This window comes from Clinocottus analis, unplaced genomic scaffold (assembly GCF_023055335.1).
Source record: "Clinocottus analis isolate CAN_PGR_092001 unplaced genomic scaffold, fCliAna1.0.p SCAF_13, whole genome shotgun sequence".
Classification (NCBI taxonomy): domain Eukaryota; kingdom Metazoa; phylum Chordata; class Actinopteri; order Perciformes; family Cottidae; genus Clinocottus; species Clinocottus analis.
Window position 1 is genome coordinate 6,223,911 of NW_027175854.1, and position 20,886 is coordinate 6,244,796.

General features: G+C 43.1%; 1 protein-coding gene across 8 annotated transcripts in view; it reads left to right on the forward strand.

Moving 5' to 3' along the window:
* ank1b (ankyrin 1, erythrocytic b) overlaps positions 1-20,886 on the forward strand; it is a 65,844-nt gene that overhangs the window by 40,650 nt on the left and 4,308 nt on the right. For 2 of the 8 annotated variants that reach the window (XM_068573778.1, XM_068573784.1), the window contains 24 exons: positions 98-196; positions 936-1,028; positions 1,270-1,342; positions 1,519-1,539; positions 2,947-3,070; positions 3,326-3,389; positions 3,834-3,946; positions 5,049-5,273; positions 5,844-5,998; positions 6,265-6,476; positions 7,971-8,175; positions 8,272-8,368; positions 8,472-8,700; positions 9,466-9,594; positions 11,172-11,291; positions 11,743-11,827; positions 12,910-12,984; positions 13,076-13,207; positions 13,444-13,602; positions 14,382-14,453; positions 18,698-19,370; positions 19,514-19,649; positions 20,125-20,196; positions 20,653-20,747. In XM_068573778.1, coding sequence (XP_068429879.1) covers positions 98-196; positions 936-1,028; positions 1,270-1,342; positions 1,519-1,539; positions 2,947-3,070; positions 3,326-3,389; positions 3,834-3,946; positions 5,049-5,273; positions 5,844-5,998; positions 6,265-6,476; positions 7,971-8,175; positions 8,272-8,368; positions 8,472-8,700; positions 9,466-9,594; positions 11,172-11,291; positions 11,743-11,827; positions 12,910-12,984; positions 13,076-13,207; positions 13,444-13,602; positions 14,382-14,453; positions 18,698-19,370; positions 19,514-19,649; positions 20,125-20,196; positions 20,653-20,721 — 3,432 coding nt within the window. In that variant the 3' untranslated portion in view covers positions 20,722-20,747. The remainder of the gene's footprint in view (positions 1-97; positions 197-935; positions 1,029-1,269; positions 1,343-1,518; positions 1,540-2,946; positions 3,071-3,325; positions 3,390-3,833; positions 3,947-5,048; positions 5,274-5,843; positions 5,999-6,264; positions 6,477-7,970; positions 8,176-8,271; positions 8,369-8,471; positions 8,701-9,465; positions 9,595-11,171; positions 11,292-11,742; positions 11,828-12,909; positions 12,985-13,075; positions 13,208-13,443; positions 13,603-14,381; positions 14,454-18,697; positions 19,371-19,513; positions 19,650-20,124; positions 20,197-20,652; positions 20,748-20,886) is intronic. The other 6 variants (XM_068573785.1, XM_068573779.1, XM_068573781.1 and 3 more) reach the window with 6 other exon arrangements.

Below are 20,886 nucleotides of genomic sequence, written 5' to 3' on the forward strand. Positions count from 1 at the left end.
GAGATCTTCTGTATGTGTAAGAAATTGACCAATAAAGCAGACTTTGACTTTGTGTTTATTATTTTGTCTGACCATCCTTCCTCTCTTTTCTCTCCAGATGGGCTACACCCCTCTGCACCAGGCAGCTCAGCAGGGCCATACTGATATTGTCACCCTGTTGTTGAAAAACCAAGCCCAGCCCAATGAGATTACTTCTGTGAGACATCTTTAGGAATACCTCCTCCTGTTATAATCTTCCTCTCAACACTGGTCATTTCCTCTGGCCTGCATTGCTTCCTCTGGGCAAACACGTGTTCGATAGATAACGTGGCACGGAATGAATTGCTCAGGGAAATTCTATTGTTGCCTATTCTATTAATGCCTTATCCCCTCATCTCCTCTATGCAGATGATGCTGACTTGTATTTCTACAATTTGTGTTATTTTCTACTGTTGATATTAGACAATTTTTTGGACTTCAGTGACACATAGCTTATTCTACATTGAAAGAAAGCCACCCACCATATACTGTATGTAATAACACAACATGTGTTTTATGTTTGGATTTTGGATCTTACATGACCCACGTAATAAGGAAAGGTGCTAGATGTGCACTGTTTTCCAATCTGTAGTTTGGCAATCACGTTTTGTTTAGACATCAGTTCAGTTCAAAATAAATGTTAGTACACTCTAAGTAAACTCTTTACCTCCACCTTTATTTAATGTTCAACAAGTAGCCCCTCACCCTAACCCTAAACCCTAATCCTATTTATTGTTTGAGTTGTGTTTAGATGTGGTACATAAGGATTATATATTGTTGTAGCCCTGATTTTAATTTTTGAATTATTTTTTTCTCTATTTTGGGGGATTTATACCATGTTCTTTCTTGATTTGTACCTTGCAACCTGATATATAAAAGGGTCCCCGTTTTTATGTTTCTCCTCTTGCTCTGGACAGAACGGGACGTCCCCCCTGGGTATTGCTAAGCGTCTGGGTTACATCTCTGTCATCGATGTGCTCAAACTGGTTACCGAGGAATCTGTCTCCGCGGTGAGCAACACATCACGCACGGTTCGCATGGTTACACTAGAGCGCAAAGAAGTAGCCTTGACACACCATGACTCAGATGTTCAGTGAAACAATTGTCTCGTCTTGATCAGGTTCAGCTCTCTCACCTGCTTGCAAAAGAGTTCTTCATTTTCCACCTGTTCTAATCCCTCTCCTTTGCATTTCTCTCCCTCCTCTGTCTCCGTCATATCTGTCTCTTGCAACCTTCTTCTGCGCTCCACAGATCACTACTGAGAAGCATCGGATGAGTTTTCCCGAGACCGTAGATGAGATTTTGGATGTTTCGGAGGATGAAGGTAGGCTATCCGATGTAATTATGTCATCAACTGCACAGCTTGGATATTTCATTTTCACCCCTAATTTGCTTTTGCTGATGGAAGAAGACTATATGGGAGGTACCCTGACACATCAAAGTACCACCATGCAATATGTTTATGACTGTTTGTAACACCCTGTTCCATTTGCTTTGTAGGGGTTGCCCAGCTAACTTTAGGTAGGATTGTGTCTGTATCTGGCTTGTCCGGTCCAGTGGCTCGTGAACTTGTGCCTTCATCGCAATTCTCATTTTCTCTGTGTGTCACTAATTGTCTTTTTAATCAGTTTCTTCTGACTCTGTTCTCAACTCCAGCCCTGTTTGCTCTTCTCTATCTTTATCTTCTCTATCTTTATCCTCTCCCTGTCGCTCCGAGATTTATTAAATCAGTTTAGTCAGTTTTTTTCCATCAGCATGTAGTCACGACATTTTCCTTTTTACCAGCGTCCAGTGCATATCTGTTCGTGGAGTCATTACAGAACTCCAGTTCATTCTCTGCATTTAAAAGACAAGCGGCGGCTCCCATCCAATCGAGCCATTAGGAAAATGAGTGCTCCTACTTTTTACAGGCTAATTGATCTACGAGCTAAATTACACACATGCTGTCCCCAAGCTGTGACACTCCACACACACACACACACACACACACACACACACACACACACACACACACACACACACACACACACACACACACACACACACACACACACACACATACAGACACACACACTGCTTATGCAGACTTCTTTCTGTTTTGAAGAAATTCAGAATCAAATCAAATCAGTGTATTTAAAAAAAAAACATGTTGAAGCATTTTTTTTCTCACAAACTTCATTTTAAATCTATTTCGCTCTTGATGTTGTTTAATTGTATTGCTTTTTCTTCTTTAACATTTTTTTGTGAACCTGTACAGCTTGTACTAATGAATGTTTCGATGTCTGTGACCAACTCTGTTGCGTAAGGTGTTTTATCGTTTAATATTGTTGTGATGATTTCATTGTCATTCCTCCTTAATAATTAAGTTACTTTCTCCTACACAGAAGCATCACCACTTGTGATTTCATCTGTAATGGGCATGCTCACTAAAACAAGCTGTCACCAGGTGCCTTGCGGTTGGCTGTCCGTGCAGTGTCTTAAACTGTGTTGAAACTCACTGTCTTTCCAATCCTCTTCTTTCACTTCTTTAGTTTCCATTTGCTATGGTTGTTGTTGGTTTAACTCAGACAAAAAATAGTTGAGATTGGTTCTTATGAAGGTCAAGGGATGGGAAGGATGGTGGACGACTACTGACATCTATGGAGAATTGAATCAAGTGACATTCATTTTATTCAGAGAGGCCAACCACAGTTCAAGATACTGTCAATCATTAAAATGTTTAAGAAAAAGTCGACATGGGGAACTCCATTGGCAGATTTTTTACTTGATTTAAGAACTTGAGAGCTGACATCAGCATCATTGTGCTCAGTATTGCCCCGGTCTCGTCCTTTTCTCTTTTAATTTTGTATGTGCAACCTGTTCGTTGCCAGTTCGTTGTTTCCTCTTTGCCCCTCTTCCGCCTTTCTTACCTCTTTATTTGGCCCGCAGGAGACGAGATGCTCGGGATGGATGGAGCGCGCTATTTGAAGCTTGATGACTTCAAGGACCAGGACGATGACTTCCTCTCTCCAAAGAAATCCATGAGAGAATTTGAGGGTGGCCTGGGCACCACGTAAGTCACTGTGTTGTCACAGTTCTGCATTTGTGTGTTGCCTCATGAATCATTTCGACTTATGTTCAAGAATACCTACATTAACATAAATTGCCTAATGGGATTGAGTAAGTCTTTAAAAAGCTGGCGTAGTTCATTTAGTATCTACAGTATCTCCGCTCCAAATTGTGAGAAGAATGAGATCAATTAATCTTTATTGCAGAATAATAGTCAGCTGTTTCTTGCCTTACATTATTCTCACTTCCTCTCCGACAGGCCGTATTCTCCTGCTATTCCCAGGATCCCTTGCGTGTCCCCAGAGACTGTACTGCTGGATCAGGTAGGCTTTGCTCGTTACGTTTGGAGGGTGCATTGCATTTTGTCAGCATTTGTTTCTTCATCCCACTGAAGACAGATATTAATTTGTAAAAGGTATTCTGACGTTTATTTTTATCCCTTCTTTTAGTTTCTTGCTCTTTTATTAGATTGTCTCCTCGTGTTCTGGTTTCCTCTCTGCCTATTTCTGTCCATCATTGGCTCCTTTTTTTCTCTCACTCAGCTCATTGGGCTGAGATTTTTTTATCACCTTCTTCTCTCTCTCCCTCTCTCTCTCTCTCTCTCTCTCTCTCTCTCTCTCTCTCTCTCTCCCTCTCTCTCTCCACTGCCTATCATTTCTCTGTCATTTCCTCCAGCTTTTCACTGCCTTAATCTTTTCAGTCATGGTTATTTAACTGCCTCTCAATTTTTTTTACCACTTGTCTTCCCCCACTCTCTCTGACCTCAGCACACCCCCATCCCCCTGCCAAAGGAGTATGATGACGACTCTCTTATCCCGAGCAGCCCGGCTACAGAGACTTCGGACAACGTCAGCCCCGTGGCCAGCCCTATTCACACTGGGTCAGCTCACAAGACACTTAATCCTCATATTACATAATAATACATTATGTCATTGATTGGTGCTGCTTGTCAAGCTCACCATAAAGAAGGTTTTTGGCAGACTCAATTGCCAGTATTGCATTTCTTTTAAGTAAAGAACGCATGCAAGAGCAAGGAAAATTAAATAATTGGGAAAATACGTGAACATGTGTCAAAGACTACTCTCAATTTTGGATTTAGACTCATGTATAGTATGTGAGAGACATGGGGTCTCATTTGGGCATTAGGCAATCTTAAAATGTTTATATTAAATAATAATTGCTTTGTTAGAAGTGACAAATCACAGATTTCTGAAGGGATTAACCATATTCACAAACTTTCAACTGAGAATACTGCCCTTTGCAGACTCAACCTTCGTCTTTTATGAACACTGATCATTGCTCATGTCTTGACATCAATGATATCAAAACATCATTGAATGCCAAGTCTGATCCACGGATTCTCCACCCACCACCTCACTTCCTACAGTGCTAGCAAATGCCTCCATAATTACAGATAATTTTTCAGATAATGAAAGAGGATAATGCGGTTTTCTATCAAAATTGAAGCTAGAATTTATACTGTAAACTGGATAATACATCATTACAAACTGTGTTTGAACGTTGTATACATATTTATTGCACAGAACACACACTCTCACACACACACACACACACACACACACACACACGCACACACACTTCTGTATAAAGCTGCCCGTCTAATGCAAGATCAAACACCATGGGGATATTTTAAGTCTCTTTATGTTATTCTTGCTGCACTTAGTGGCCTCCTCTGCCATATTAACCCAATCAAATGAAAAAGGCACCCACATCGTGTCTGCTTTAAGAAAGACTCTGAAACCAACAGAGGCCAGATCAATTCCAAACACTACTGAATAAACTCCAAATTAATAATCCTTCTGTCTCATTCAGTGGAAGACTTTCCCTGAGGCAAGACCAGTATTGATTACTACATTTTATATTATTTGATGCCAAATACTTCTTGGTCATAATAATATGTAGTTTAAATGTGATTAGTTGATCATCTGACCCTTTTCACGTAATTATTGTTTGGCTCTCAGCTTCCTGGTGAGCTTCATGGTGGATGCTCGAGGAGGCTCCATGCGAGGCAGCAGACACCACGGCCTGCGAGTTATCATCCCTCCCCGAACCTGCACTGCACCGACACGCATCACCTGCCGTCTGGTCAAACCTCAGAAACTAACCACACCTCCTCCGCTGGTGGAGGGGGAGGGGCTCGCTAGCCGAATCATCTCCCTCGGGCCATCGAGTATGCAGTTCCTTGGGTGAGTCATCTTGGTATTTACATATTTACTAAATGTTGGCCAGATTTACGGCCTTCATCAAACAAACAAGCTCAGTTGTGTTGTACCCAGCTCCTATGATTGTTTTGTGGGTAATACTTAAATGAGTTGTATTACTTCTTCAGTTTATTGCTGAGATTTTTATTTTCATTCATTCATTTCAATCAAGGTGAACAAGCAGTTGTCAACTCAAACGTAAACTAGAAGTAAGAACGACTTGCACTGGAGTGCTTTAAGAAAATGTGCTATATTTTATGTCTTTGAAAATAAATTACAAGCCAATGAATAAGGGCGCCATCTACTGGGCTTTAATAGGACAATGGTGTAAATGATTGTATAATCCCTGAAACCAGTTTGGAATAGAACACGTTTGGATATTATGGATTTTTCTAATAAGGTCACAAAATATATTTAATTTTTTTTATCACAAACCCAATGATGTAATGACATTTTTTTCTTCAATCCAATGATTGATTCTCTGTGTTAAAAATAAGAAACCGGAAACCTGAATCAAAACCAGACATTATGCATGTTTTTCGTTTTCTTTCACAGGCCAGTAATAGTAGAAATTCCCCACTTCGCCTCACTGGGACGAGGGGACCGAGAGCTCGTGGTCCTCCGCAGCGAAAATGGCTCAGTCTGGAAGGAACATCGCAATCGCTATGGAGACGAAGTGCTGGAAACTATTCTGAATGGCATGGATGAAGGTCAGTGTGATGGGAATTAATAGCTGTCCGTGAGGCCTTGCACAGTTGAAGATAAGTCAGTCTTAATCTTGACGTATGAAATTGAAGAATAAGGATAGAGGGAGGGGACATTATTTGAATGATGTCAAAGCAACAATACAGAAGTCGTGCACTCGACATGTTTAAATTGCATTCTAATATTTACCCTCCTCTCTAATGCTATCTACGTATGCTACTCCTGACCTTTTACTGAACTCTTCCTCCTCGTCGCTCCACCCTGCGTGTAGACTTGGAGAGTGACGACGAGCTGGACAAGAAGAGAATCCGTCGGATTATCTCCACCGACTTCCCCCTCTACTTCGCGGTGGTCTCCCGTATCCAGCAGGAGAGCGATCTGATTGGTCCGGAGGGCGGCCGGTTGACCAGTAAGCTGGTGCCCCATGTCGAGGCCATCTTCCCCGAGACGGCCGTCACCAAGAAAGTGCGACTGGGGCTGCAGGTGAGAAGGGGAAACCGAGAGCTGGAATGATGAAGAGGAGAGGGAATCGCAGACGTGACGTGACAGATCCTTTACATCCTTCATTATTGCTGGTGTGTTTGTTATTTTGCTTGTACAACCGAGAAAATCTGGTGCTTTTCAGAAATTACAGAGGACAGATGTTTGAATTACGAAACAGCTGACTCTCAGTCTGTGACTCAGTCGTCTCTGCCAACTGCGACATTTTAGTTTGTTGCAATCAGCCGCTTGGAGTTGAGATTTGATACATTTTATATTCTGAAGTTGGCGTTCTGTGTTAAACAAATGTCAAGCAAAAATATGAGTTATAATAGTTATTGAGATTGCAGAATATTGACGTTTGAAGGGAGGCCATGAATTACCGTATTGCGTCTATGACAAGCAGCAAATCCTTTTTTGATTGTTATTTCTTTTTTTAATGGAATTTTCCTTCCATTTGGTAATGTCACTAGTTTACATTGATTTAATGACGGTATGTGTTGGCTTCAGTAGATCCATCATGGAGAACACCACATTTGGTTTTGCCGAGAGAGAGTCTCAAAGATATGAGGAGAAGCACTATGATAGGCCTTAGCAACTGGTCAGCAGTCCTAGAAAATATGCACGGTTGTAGTAAATGGCTAAAATATTCCAAAATATATATATTTTTTATTTATTTTAAACAGGTATTGAGAAAATACGTGTCCAGGGCTTTTGAAGTACTACATGATACATTTTTCCAGAACTAGACCTAAAGGATTGTCTGAATTATCATCCTGCATCGTTTATAAATGAGCATCTGCAACATGTTATATCCATCCTGTCGAACAGGAGCTTTTGGCAAATGTGTGGCTGACTGTCATCCAGACCTCCACAGACACACATATGGGATCTTGGCAAAAACTCATGCTGACTGTCTCTTTCGAATCAACACCTATACCCCTCCGGTTTTGTTCTTCATGCCAGAGAGATTATGAGGGTCTACGGGTTCACACATTTCAGTTCTTTTGGTCACTTTGGCGCACATTGTTTACATTGTCTGTCACAGCGCTGATGGTATTGAAGGAAACTGCATGGGTCTGAGTTTTTGCTTTGCCTTATGCTGCTCTGTTTATGTTTTCCTTTTATCCAGCCATTCATCACTCCTCAGTTGCCTGATTTAAGTTGTGAGCCACACTGATCGAGCTGATGCACTGATCTGAGTTGGGTCAGGTGTGAAATATGAATTGGTTGCATGTGTGAGTATGGCTGTGAGTTTGATGTTTCAATCTATTGCACGTGTGTTGCTCTGCATGTTTATTTCTATCCTACCTTTGTTTCTATTTCCTGTCTATTTCCTCTCTGTTTGGATCACCTATACTTACCGCAACTTCTCTATTGTGTTTGTGCTTGAGTTCATCTTTCCACATGCACCCATCCTTCTTCACCTCCATATCCTTTATTCTTTTGGCACCCTGCTTTTTAATAAGCGTTTTACCCCCACCCTGTCCACCTCAGGCGCAGCCAATCCCCGACGAGATGCTGACTCGGCAGCTGGGTAACCAGGCGACCTTCAGCCCAGTGGTCACCATCGAACCACGCCGACGCAAATTTCACCGTCCAATCGGGTTGCGCATCCCTTTGCCACCATCCTGGCGGGAGAGTGCTCGGGATGCTGGGGAGGGTGACACCACCAGCTTGCGCCTCCTCTGCAGTGTCATTGGTAGGATTCACTTCAATTCGGCAAAAGGGTGTGTGCGGGCATCTGCTACCTTGGCAATCAGGGCATGAATGACACAGTGGGGTTGTTTTGACTCAGGTGGCACAGCGCCAGCTCAGTGGGAGGACATCACTGGAACCACCAAGCTAATGTACGCCCGCAGCTGTGCCAACTTCACCACCAATGTTTCCGCAAGGTGAGCCCCGACCCGGTAATCAAGGCAAACGCATTCAGTCAGCTTGTGTCTCCCCCTGCTCTCCCTGCACAGTCTCTTATTTCTCCTCTCCTACCTCATCCAGATTCTGGCTGGCAGACTGTCCACGCACAGCAGAGGCAGTGACCTTTGCCAATTTGCTGTACCGGGAGCTGATGTCTGTTCCATATATGGCCAAGTTTGTTATTTTTGCTAAGATGAATGAAGCACGGGAGGGCCGCTTGCGTTGTTACTGCATGACTGATGACAAGATGGACAAAACACTGGAGCTGCATGAAAACTTCACCGAAGTGGCCCGCAGTCGAGACATTGAGGTCAGCACAGTGGCAATGAAAAATGTTGCCGAGCTGCAAAAAGGAAGTAGCTGTTATGGCAACCTCCATCGTAGTACCTGTAATGTGACCATTGTGTGCGAATAATTTATACAATACATGACCCTTAATTTAGTCATACATATTTCAATATTACACAGCACAGACGGCCACTTGCTTAGATGCGGGACTTACGGTTATAATCTGCCAAAACTATTTAGACACCAAAAAGCATCATATATCTGTCGATATATATGTGGGGCTAAAAAAGGAGGCGCAGGCAGTTTATGAGCGAACAATGCCTTTGCATGAAGTGTTCTGGGAGGTCGCGAAGACCACCTGATAATTCTGGCAACGCAAAAAGGTTGAGAGCCACCGCATTAGAAGATGCACGAAACAAAGCAGTTATTTTTCTTTGCATGATGAAAAAGAAAGAAAGGCCGCAAACACCAACGCCGGCATTGCACCCAAAACCTCCCCATCCTGGGAGGACTTATCCTGCAAGTACATAGTTTCCTGCAAGTACAGAGGAGTAGGAGTTTGTGTCTTGTGATATCAGTCCACATTCTGGCTGCTTCACAAGGGTCAAATCTTTCTCAGACTCCATTGCTGATATGATTTATCTTGTCTCGGGGTGCAACTACCAATTATTTTCAGGATTTTTTTAGACAAAATATACAAAACTAAACAACTATACAAAATAGTTGCCAATGATGTTTCCGTCGGTCGACTTATTGATGACTTGACTGATCATTCCACTCCCCGCAGCTGATGGAGGGCATGCCGCTGCACCTTGAGTGTTCTGGGAACCTCGTGCCCATCCGGAAGGCCACGCAGCAGCCTCGCAGCTTCAGCTTCCAGGCCTTCAAAGATAACAGGCTGCCTGTCTCTGTCAAGGTCTGTCTCTAGCTGACTGTTCACATGCCTGCTTTTCTTCCTCACTCGCTACATAATCATACAGTACTGTGGTTTTGTGTGTTCACCTGTTGGATTCAGTGTGTCGAGGATCCTCTCAGCCAGTTAGTCAGTTTCCGTCCTGATCACCCACCCCGCTGGTCACCCGCCCAAACAACCTGTTTTTTCGTGTGCTTTTCTTCTCTGTCATTACTATCAGGCGGTCTCTCGGTTCGCCTCAATGTTAGCATGTAAGGGTTTAGGTAACGACACAGCGTTGTGCGCTCTCTGCACACATTCAATAAAATTCCACTAAGAACACCTGTGGAATTAAAATACTTTTATAAAACCTTTAAGTCTACTCTTAAGATTAAGGTAACATATCAAATTCACTCTGCAGGCTATACAGACAGTATGAAGATATCAATATTCTTATTATTAATGTGTATATAATGTGTATATATTAATTTGAAACATTTCTGGATCTGTGTATGTCTGTCAGTCAGTCCATTCTTCTTCGTGGATGTCGACTTGTCAAGCATTCTTTCTAAACCGATGAAGTAATACTACATTTGGAGTACATTTTTTCATTTTAATTGAATGTGTACTAATAAACACCTTCCTAATATGTGTTGGTGCACTGTTTTTTAAGTGTGTCCCTGTGGCTACAGATGCATCGCAGTAAAACTAGTCCTTCATTTTGACATTTTGTTTGTCTTTTCGTTTGCCGTCAGCATTTTATTGATGTTGTTTAAACCCTCTCTCACACAGATAACATCTGTTTTCATACCATGTGTGCTTTTCCATGTCTGTCTTTTTATATGTATTATTATATTCATGTAATTTTTTACTGTGTTTGTTCACTTGTTTTGACTATCCATCTATTTGTCTATCAGTGTCTTTATGTCTGTGTGTCTGACACAGTATACTTGCTCAGTATCAGCTCTATGACTACTGTAAAAAAAAAAAAAAAAAATCTTTTAAATATGGAGTAGCCAAGCAGACAAACAACTTACCTATCTACCTGTCGACTCTCTTGGGTAACTGTTTGCATGTCCTGTGACTCCCTCACTTTCTTTGCCTGCCTTCCTTTCTTGCGGCCTTGCCTGTCTGTACGTGTCTGTCTCACTGTCTCTCTTTCTCTCTCTCGCGGTCACTCTGTAACTGTCTGGTCTGACAGACGTCCAGGTAAAGTGTGCAGGTAAATCTCTCCCTCTCGCCTGCCTGTGGACTGCTTCCATCCCTGTTTCCCCCTGCTTCTCGCCCCATGTTACTGCGCCACATGCTCCAGACATTGTGGAGGGATCTAATACCCGTTCTGGTCTGTTTTTCCTCCTCCTCCTCCTCTCTCTTACTCTCTATCGTTCTCTTCTTTTCCTATTTGCTCTGCCTCCGTGCCTTTACTCTTTGTCACTCTCTTTCTTGCTCTATCTCTCTTTGCCTCCTCCTTCTGTTCACACTTCTCTCTTCGCTGTCCGGGTTTGCCTTTTTCCTCTGTTTCCTCTCTCCACATTCTCTCTCTCTCTCCTTCTCTCTTTGTTTCTCTTTGCCTCTCTGTCTGCCACCTCTCGCTCTGTCAGGTCAGAGATAGTAACAAGGATTCCACCGGGTTTCTGTCCTTTCTGCGGAAGTGCACCAAGTACGAGGACACACAGCACGTACTGTGTAACCTAAACATAACCATGCCACCCTGTGTCAAGGTAAGGACTTTCTCGCAAACACCTCCCCAGAAGCACACATACAGGAACTTTTGTTTTCGAATTTCCCTAGAGGTTCATCTGCTTGATGAAACAGATGTCACTTCATGACAGTCCCAAATTAAGAAGTAATTTTTAATGTCTTACTTGCCAAGTCTGATGTCTGAGGTGGGACTTAACACCCGATTGGCTTGAGGACATTAATCCCAAACTGTGGAGAAACTCATACATACATCTATAATATCAAATAAACTGTAAGGATGTTTTTCTTTTTGGTAAAATGAATGTCCCTGCTGCATATACAGTACTTTTCCACTTTAACGTGGGGTGTCAATTTCAGTCTTTCAACTTGTGTACTGCTGTGCTTTACCAGCAGTCCGCCAAAGCCTTGTATGTATAGGGTGAATAACCTGTAATAATTTAATCCAAATTTGTATTTTTATTTATCTTTCAGGTTGTCGGAAGTGAGGAGCGCAGGCGGACCCTAACCCCCCTCGCCCTGAGGGAACGCTACAGTGCACTGAACGAGCCTGGCGTGGGTGAGTCCTCCACTGCCTGACCTTCAGCCCGCTCCCGATTTATAAACGGTGGAGACGGGCACTGAATGTTGCACCGCCCCCCCCTCCTCCACCTTTACCCACAACCCATCCCATTCTGCCCTCTCTATTTTCCCTCTATCTGTCTCGCGTGCACGCATGGCACAAAGACCGAGCCTTGGATGCAATGCATTGCTCTACAGTATGCCCCAGAGTTCTTTGCAGTGCAAGTTAGAAGAATTCATATTGAATGCGCGACCAAATGAGGAGCAGCCATCCCCAACACGACCCAAAATGGCCCCACGGCACGTGACGCATAGCCTTTATCTGGGTGTCCCGTGTCCTGGTACATATGTCAAGAGTTGAATGACTTCTGTGGTTGGTTTGCATGGCGCTAGTGTCTCCACTGCGATTTCCAATGGCATGGCAGCAGATACTGTTAGCATTAGCACAGTAGCTTAGCACTGGGAATGGGCAAGGACCTCGCAGTGGAGCTAGACAGAGGAGCCCTGATATTGATTGGCCTGTGGTAAATGTACAGTCTAGTTGGTTCAAACGTTGCTGATGGCAGGCGGTGGGTTGAAGAGGAAAGGCCTTTTCTGTCTATCACACAGCGCTGCTACATTGCACCTCAGTTCCTCTGTAATAGTTTCTGAATGCTACCTTTGATTGGTGGGACTAGTACCTGAATGAACCCTAAATTCTAACCTCCCCAGCCCATATGGTGTGTTAACCCTGAAGGTTTTTGGGGTATTGCTTATTTCCTTCAACAGAGCAATGCTTTGTCAAGGTGAGTATTGCACTGTCAAGTCTTTTTAGGGACACAAGAAGAAAAAGAAGTAGAATAGCAGCAGTCTGAAGTTGATATGATCTGTCTATTAATTCCATATGCATACGTGTATTATCATTTACATATCAGCTGGACTTTCCTAGTAAATTGGGACTTAGACTATTTATTTATTTAAATTAGTGTAATCAGAGATACAATTTCCTAAATTCAGTGAATGTACATGTATTGGTCTTGTTGACTCTGGCATGGCAGCGTGTTTCTAATGTGGCCGTTTTTTTCTTCTTCTTCCTTTTAGCCACAGTGAACGCCATGGAGAGGACTGAGATCAAGATCAACATCATATCCGAACAGCTCGGTTTGAGCTGGGCAGGTCAGTCGTAGAGAGGATCAATCGAGCTTCTTATGTATCTACCGTATCCGTCTGTTTACCTCTGTCTCTACTTGAACTGTCCATTCGTCAGAGTTGGCACGCGAGCTTCAGTTTGGTGTGGACGACATCAATAGGATTCGTGTCGAGAATCCAAACTCCCTGCTGGACCAAAGCTCTGCCCTGCTCAACCTGTGGGCCAGCAGAGAGGGCAAAAGGGCCAAGAGTAAGTCCGTTCAGTACTCTAGCGTTCATCAATCGGTACATACCAACTGGTGGAAATCACAAATGGTGATTGGTGCTGGATTATTTATAATGAAGCACATTAATTCATAATAAATGTTCAGATTAACAACATTTAGATAATGTCTAATAATGCTCTCTGACTTACGGTCTTTTTTGACTTCCCTGTCCTCATGCACATGCTCTTGTGTTGGTCTCTCGTGTGTTTCCCCCTCTCAGTGGAGAGTCTGTACACTGCTCTGAGAAACATTGATCGTGCAGACATTGTCACGTCGCTGGAGGCTCAGGCGCCACAGCCAGCGCCCGGTTCTCTAGATGAGGGTGCCTGTCGACTCGGCGACCGCGACTCCACCCTGCTGTCCCCTAGTGTCCTCAATGGTAAGACGCACAAACACGTCAAACATCACACTAGACATGGAATATTCAAACTAGTGTACTTATTAACGGACATTGAATTACCCCCTCACCACATTTAGACTGCTAAGCTCTTAATCAAGTGGTTAAATCATATATTGTATTGTAAACAACACAATGTTACCTTCAAGCTAATCTATCTCCAATGTTAGATAATTACACTTGATGACTGTAGCACATTATGGATCCAAACATGTTTACTGTTCATACAGGTATGAAGGGTGATTATACGATGAAATAAATATGAAAGAGAGTAATATTTTATTGTCCAATGATGATCGATAATGATCAGAAATGGAAAGTTTAAAAGAGTTTCCTGCTTAAGCAGAATTTATGAAGGAAAGTTAATCAGAGGTTCAGTTATTTTAATTTTCAAGTACAGTATTTGGAGTATTTGGTAATATTTGCTTGTATTTATAATAATAATATGAATTAAATACAAAAAAATACTGAATATTACAAAAATATTCACTGAAAAAAACAAATAGCTTAACTGAAAATCCCTGTGATTCTACCCTGAATTCACAATTATGCCTCCAGGGTTTACTTTGTTTGCTTTTTTTTCTGTAAACAAATTGTGTTGGCCATAGTCAGCACTACTACAAATCTGAAACCAAATTCTTCAGCTCAGTGAGGTGGGCTGCTGTTCTCATTTACTTTCCACCTCTGAACCTCCCCTCTCCCAAATGATTCCCTTGAGTCTGGGTAACAGCCATTTGATCTTGTTTCTGTTGTTCCACAAGAGGTCACGGACAAAAGGCCACCGCGCCTCATGCACAAGCCACGAGTTATTAGACCCCCGTTTTTCAGAAGGGGTAAGTTGAAGGGAAGTCGGGCTGCATGGTGGTTTGGGTTTGCTCATGACATGATGATGATGATGATTATGATTGATAATTAACCTCAGATGATGTTTTTGAAGTCTGAGCAGTGGTGTCATTCTCCCACCATGAACTTGGCCTTTTGCAGCATGCACTAACACCGCCTCTGTGCATTTCCTCACTGGGGCACAAGTCTTTTATTTTCCGTTTTTCACACCTCATACTTAAGCCCCGAACATGACGATACTTATTTCTCCTACTTAATGAGAGAAAGAAGGATAACTCCCTTTTGCTACAACTGGCAGGATTTTAAAAGAGACATTAATTTAAGGCTTAACGAGCCAACACCCAACACAAGGCTAAGTTCGGATTATCAATTAGATATGTTTAAGATTGTTTTTGATTACATGTGTGTTTGTGTGAGTGTGTGCACACATACACCCATGCGTGTGCGTGTGTGTGTGTGTGTGTGCACACACGTGTGTCTGGGATGGATGCACTACTCAAAGGTGGTGCTAGTACACAGATGATAGTGTGCTCTGGGCCTTCATACCTTGTTTATATCCCTCACTCTCTATTTCTGTCTGTCTTTCTCTCTCTTTCCCTGAGAACGAAACAGAATTTAACTTCTGACGAAGCTCGATTGACAGCAGACCCTCTAATGTCACTGCAATGTTTGAGCGGTCTCAAAATTGTGTTTTCGCTCAGGACTATCTCTCTGTCTTTCTTCCAGTCTGTCTCTCTACCTATGACATGTCATATCTGCTGCCCAGCCGCCCTGCTCCTCCTCTCCTCCCCTCCTGCTCTTCTTCCTCACAGCTCTTCCTGTCCGACCTCTGACCTCACATATGACCTCATGTTGACCTCTGGGCCTCCTCCTTCTCTTGTCATCTTATTTTCCCGCGCTCCTCCCTCGTTCAGTCGAGCGAGGACCCTCTCCTCCTCTCTCAATCCAGCTCTGTGTGTGTACTACAGTTTGTGCATGTGCATGCCGCATGCTTTGCTGTTACAGTATATGTTTGTGTGAGTGTCTTTCAGACCTGGGCTTTAGTTATTAGAAGCTGAATTTGTTAGCACTCAAAGAAAGTCAAGAAAGTCACTTTTAGTTTAGTTCAGCATATATGTATGGATAGCATCTCTTGTTTTTACACAAGAAGTGTTTGAGTAGTCTCAGATTAATACTTTAGCTTAAATATTGTAACATTTTTACCCAGGTCTACACTGATTTGTGTCTGTACCGTGATTGGGACTTGTGCGTTTGGTGTTTTCCTGAACAAAATAAAGTTTGCTGTTTGCTGTTTTTGATTCTGACGTCTTTATGTGCATGGCATGCTTTCAATGTATAAAGTTTCCTTCGCAGCATAACTTTGTTTTCTCTGTTCTATGGGAGTATTTCTGTCTTGTTTTTAATGCAATATTATAACAAACAAATGTGTTTATTTGTTCTTTACCTGTAAAATAGTTGGTGTGTTGTTTAATGCTCCACTGTAGCACATTGCCAGCTGCGTAAGATAATGCTCAATGTACAATGCTGCTGGGACATGATGTCTTTCATTCATGGGCAATCTTACGACCTATACATTATCCCCGGTGTTTGATAAATGAGACTGTGTATCGTATTTACTCCTATTTGATTAATATTTTTTACAGAAATTTCAACATTAAAGTTGAAATAGGAAGTGTATTTTTGGTGTTATTGGTAAAAAAAAAGAAAGAAAAAAAACCATGACAAACTTTCAGCAAATTGTAATTAAAGTGGTACCCCTATGGAACGTATGGAACTTTTTGCCCAATGACATGAGAAATAAACTTTAAAATCGATCTACATCCTGATATTTAAATTACATTTTCCAAAACGAAGTTCTGCCCATGTCTGATAACAGACTCACTGTCAACATTGTCTGAACGTTATCTGCCAGCAGGGGTATCGCTGTGAGGTGTGTTTGTGCATTGGTTTGTGTGCGTCTGATTATAAATATTGTACATTTTGAGGCTCACATGAACCAGAAGTGCGTGACCCTCATCTCTATGTTAATATGAGTGCAGCATTGTGTGTTTGTGTGTGCGTGTACAGTGGTGAGTTAAGTAGCGTGGTGTGCAGTGTGGTGTCTCTGTTTTTGGTTCGTTTCCTTGTGTCATGACAGTCTCCGTGGAGTTAATTTGTGCTTCACTACATCCTGTTCCTTCTACACCTGTGTGTGTGTTTGTGTTGAAATGGCAGGAGTGAAGGGAAAGGCTAACCCGGAGTCATCTAACTCATTCTAACTCATTCTAAATCTGACCCATCCCCCCTGTTCATCTCATTCTGACACCACATCTCATCCTCCTGGCTCTGTACCATCCCAGAAACGCACGCACACACATGCTTATTCACATTTTAGTCCATTAGCACAGAAACTCTGAGAGACGATTACTTGCACAGTAAAGTGATATTTCACCCATTAATAATACAGACTCTGTTTTACTCATCGGAGATTAGTTACGGATGAAGTTTTAGTGACACGGTTCCATTTGCAACAATTATTATTATTATTTGCTGTGAGATTGTAATTATGGTAGAACAAGCGCTGGTAAAACTTCGTCTGCATCAAGCATTGAGAATCTGAGCACAGAAAATGTGCTTGCAGATCAGGCAAGATAGACGTTAAGATATTGTTTCACTCAATCATTTTCTTTCCATAGCTAAACCTAAATGACTTACTGGGTATTTATTTCACTGTTTGTTTGTGCGAGAGAAAAAAGAAGATTTTATTTTGCCCTGAAAATAATATCATAAACAATAATGTAAAAAAACAAAACACTAAATATAATGTGTGTATGTGTATGTCCGTAAGTATTTTGCTCGTGTTGTTTCAATGAATGGCATCTTGGTAATAAACTCAAAAGCAGAATAAAAATCTAATATTCTAATCTATAGCATTTTGTTTATATATTGCTTATTATATTCAAGTATCAGTCTGGATTTAATGACGAGAAAGGGTTGAATAATGTTTTTTCGCCCAACAATGTAATTTAGTCATTTTTAACCTGACTCCGAGGCGGCTCCACAGAATAACACACAATAACACACGGTGCAATATCGACCAAGTCGTAATACTGTAATTTGCCTTCATTGACAGGCATAATTCCTTATTTAAAATCAAAAATCATAGGTTTGTCTAATGTGCGCGTACGTATGCGTGCATATGTGTGAGTGTGGGTGTGCGTGTGTGCAATGGCCTTTATTTGGATGCTTGGGATGCAGACACATACAGCAGATGCATGACTGTGATAATTTCCAGAGCAACAGTAACTTGCATTTCCATCTGCAGAACTAGCATGTTGCTGCTGACTCCCAATAAGGAACATGTTGTCCAGGGTTGGAACGATAAAAGCTAAAAGTATTTGCAATTTGGGACCTTTTTAGAAGGAAAAAACATTTTCCTGCATTTCCTGTCGGTCAACATTAACAGTTATCTAGAGAAGAACATTTCAAATGTTTTGCCTTTATCATCTGAACCCATATGTGTGACCATCAGATATTTCAAAAGTACTTCCCTTTAACAGTTGTAACTCAATCTGTGTCTGTGTGTAAATGAAACAGCTTTTACGAGCATGTTTGCTCATCAGCTTCTTAATGAACTCCAGCTGTAATCAGGATACGAAAATTCAATTGGAACTCTTTTCTCAAATGTGACTAATGATACATTTGTATCGTGCCAACCCCACAATCAATATGCGGAACGTCCTTTTTTCCACTTCTCAAGGAACACAGTTCATGTTCTGCAGAGTCACTGTCGCACACGGCAGCGTACTAGAGTCCTGCACCCATCACCTCACAGAGAGTGGGCGATACACCGAAACCCCTTTGACCCTCACCTCGCTCTTATTGCTGTGTCCCAATGAAATGAACCTAAAGTGCTTGAATCAAATCCACAAACATTGATTAGACCAATTGCCACTAGAAAAACAAAAGTAGCTGATTTCAAGTGTCGTTCTTGTTCTCTCCCTTCTCAAACTGAAAGTAAAACAAACCATTCTGTTTTCACACCAAGTGAAATGGACTGAAGGATATCTTAATCCTAAATTTGTGGCTTTATTAAGACTTTAAAGACTCTTTGTTGGTATATTGGGACAGAGCTGAGCCCCACTGTTTCCTCATAGGTTGGAGAAACAGGTCGATCCACCACCTCCCCATCCTCCCCTTGGCTATGCCTTCGTGGTGTTAGTCTTTCTCTTGTCTCGCCCCTGTCTTCCCTCAGGTTATGGGCTGGTGCAGGAGGAGCTGCTGTCCCCGGCCTCCATGCAGTACAGCTTGCCCTCCCCGCTGGGCTCAGAGCCCTACTGGCAGGAAGTGTCCAGCCTCGAGTGTGCCCCGATCGCCACCACCGAGGAAGACACATTAATGGAGATGTCGGACGTTCAGGTGTGGCCAGCAGGGGTCAGTCCCTCGCTGGTCACGGTGGAGGACTCGTCGCTAGACGGCAGCAGTCGGGCAGACGACTCGGAGGGCGCCACACTCTCCCTTCCCTACAGCTTGGGTCGCCCGAGCAGTGGAGCCAGCGGGGCCAGTGGCTCCATCATGGAGCTGGAGGAGGAGGAGGAGGAGGAGGATGAGGAGGAAGGGGAGGTTGAGGAGGAGGAGGAGGCGCCACAGGAGCCAGTAACTTTACTGGCAGAATGGGACAGGGTGAGGGCCAGTGGTGCTGTACCCAAGGTCAACCTAAATGGCCAGCTGGGAGGTCAGAGGTTGGATGGAAGGAGAGGAGAGGTCCTCGCAGCAGCAGCAGGAGGAGGAGGAGGAGGAGGAGGAAGTGTAGGTGTAGAGTTGGGTTCAGTGGAAGGGATTTCTGTTGTTGCAGGCCAGCAGGTGTATGCCCAGCGGTATGAGATGTCAGGACTGAGTCGGTCTTCGGAGCACAATGGAGATAACCGGTACGTCGGCAATGCCGTCAAACTGAATACATTCTATGTTGTTTTCTTCTATCTGTTCTCACATTGGCTACATATCTATCTCTGTCTCTTCTCCTCCACCCCTCACCCCCCCCCCCCCCCTTTACCCTTTTTTTGCTGTCTAGCGTGGTAGGAGGCGGAGCATTTCAACCTTACTTACCAGACAAGGACTCCCTGCAGGGCTGGGTGGGCTCGGTGTCATCGGGACGCGAAGGCGGCGTACCAGGCCTGCGCGTGGCCCAGGAGGCTCTGCTGACTCCGGTGTGTGACATGGGTTGCTCTCATGTGCTGCGTGGGCGCCTCCTGCAGGGCACGCAGCCCTTTGACAGGGAGCTGGGCTTCTCTCACCAGGAGGCCCGACATAGTGCTTCAGAGCACAGGCAGAGGCGGGGCCAGGTCAGGTTGCCAACAACCTGCCGCTTCCTGCGCCTGGAGGGGGAACATCTTTGTCCGTCTCTTTTCTTTTTGTAATTCTAAGATCGAAACACAATCGTTCAATTCAATTCATGTTATGTTTTGCACACAACCATCAACAAATTCAATAAGGTTCAAATTCAATAACTCGACTGGAATGATGTGTTGTGTGGTGTAACACTTCTCGGCCGTGTCCAACACCTTCGGTTTTGTTTTACATTTCCTATTACAAAAAAGTTATTGTCGCACAAACTTGAGTACACTGAATTGCTATAAATATTTTATATATATTTCATATGTAAAATGTGTTATTCTTGTACAGAGAGAGGAGAAAGAGGACTATGCCGTTGAGGCGCAGTTTGTGGATGAGCATGGACGCGTGCTTGCCAGAAGAGTGAGTCAGTTGTGTGTTCATCATTTACACCCATTCACACATCAACACTGTTGACCCAAGCAGATTACTGTGAATCAGTAACATAGCCTGCCACAAAGGGTGGGTAATTAACAGTCGCCACCAGCCAAATGTTGGTCAAAGGCATTTTGTCCCCAGATTTGACAACATCTGAGTTAATGATAGTTCGTAATCTAAAAATTCACAAATAGACGTCCGTATATTAAAAACTACAACACATAGTTGTGCAAAATGAGTGCTACATTACCATCATCATTGTCTTCATTGGCAAAATGCTTGCACATTTGTTCTGTGTTATTTCTGGGTACAGCAGCGAGCCACGGTGGCTGCCTGGCGAACAGACAAGTTAGTCATCTGCTCTGGTTACGTGTAGAGGCTTCAAGCAGTTAACTGGTCCGAGTGTTGTTTCCTTCCCTCCTCCCTCCCTCCTTGCTCCAGGTGGGGGTGGATGTGAGAAAGGGCGCTCAGTCAGCGCAGCGCACCAGTCTGCGGAGAGTTAAACACTGAAATACACATACTACCCAGTCCTCCAGGTACGGGACACAAAACAAGCACTTGTGCATCCCAGTGCTTGGATAGAAGCCTGCATGGCAACATATTGGACTCTGTTAGAGCTTAATTATCTCTCACATGCTGTTCTTTTCTATTTATGTTCAAAATTAGAAGCATAGA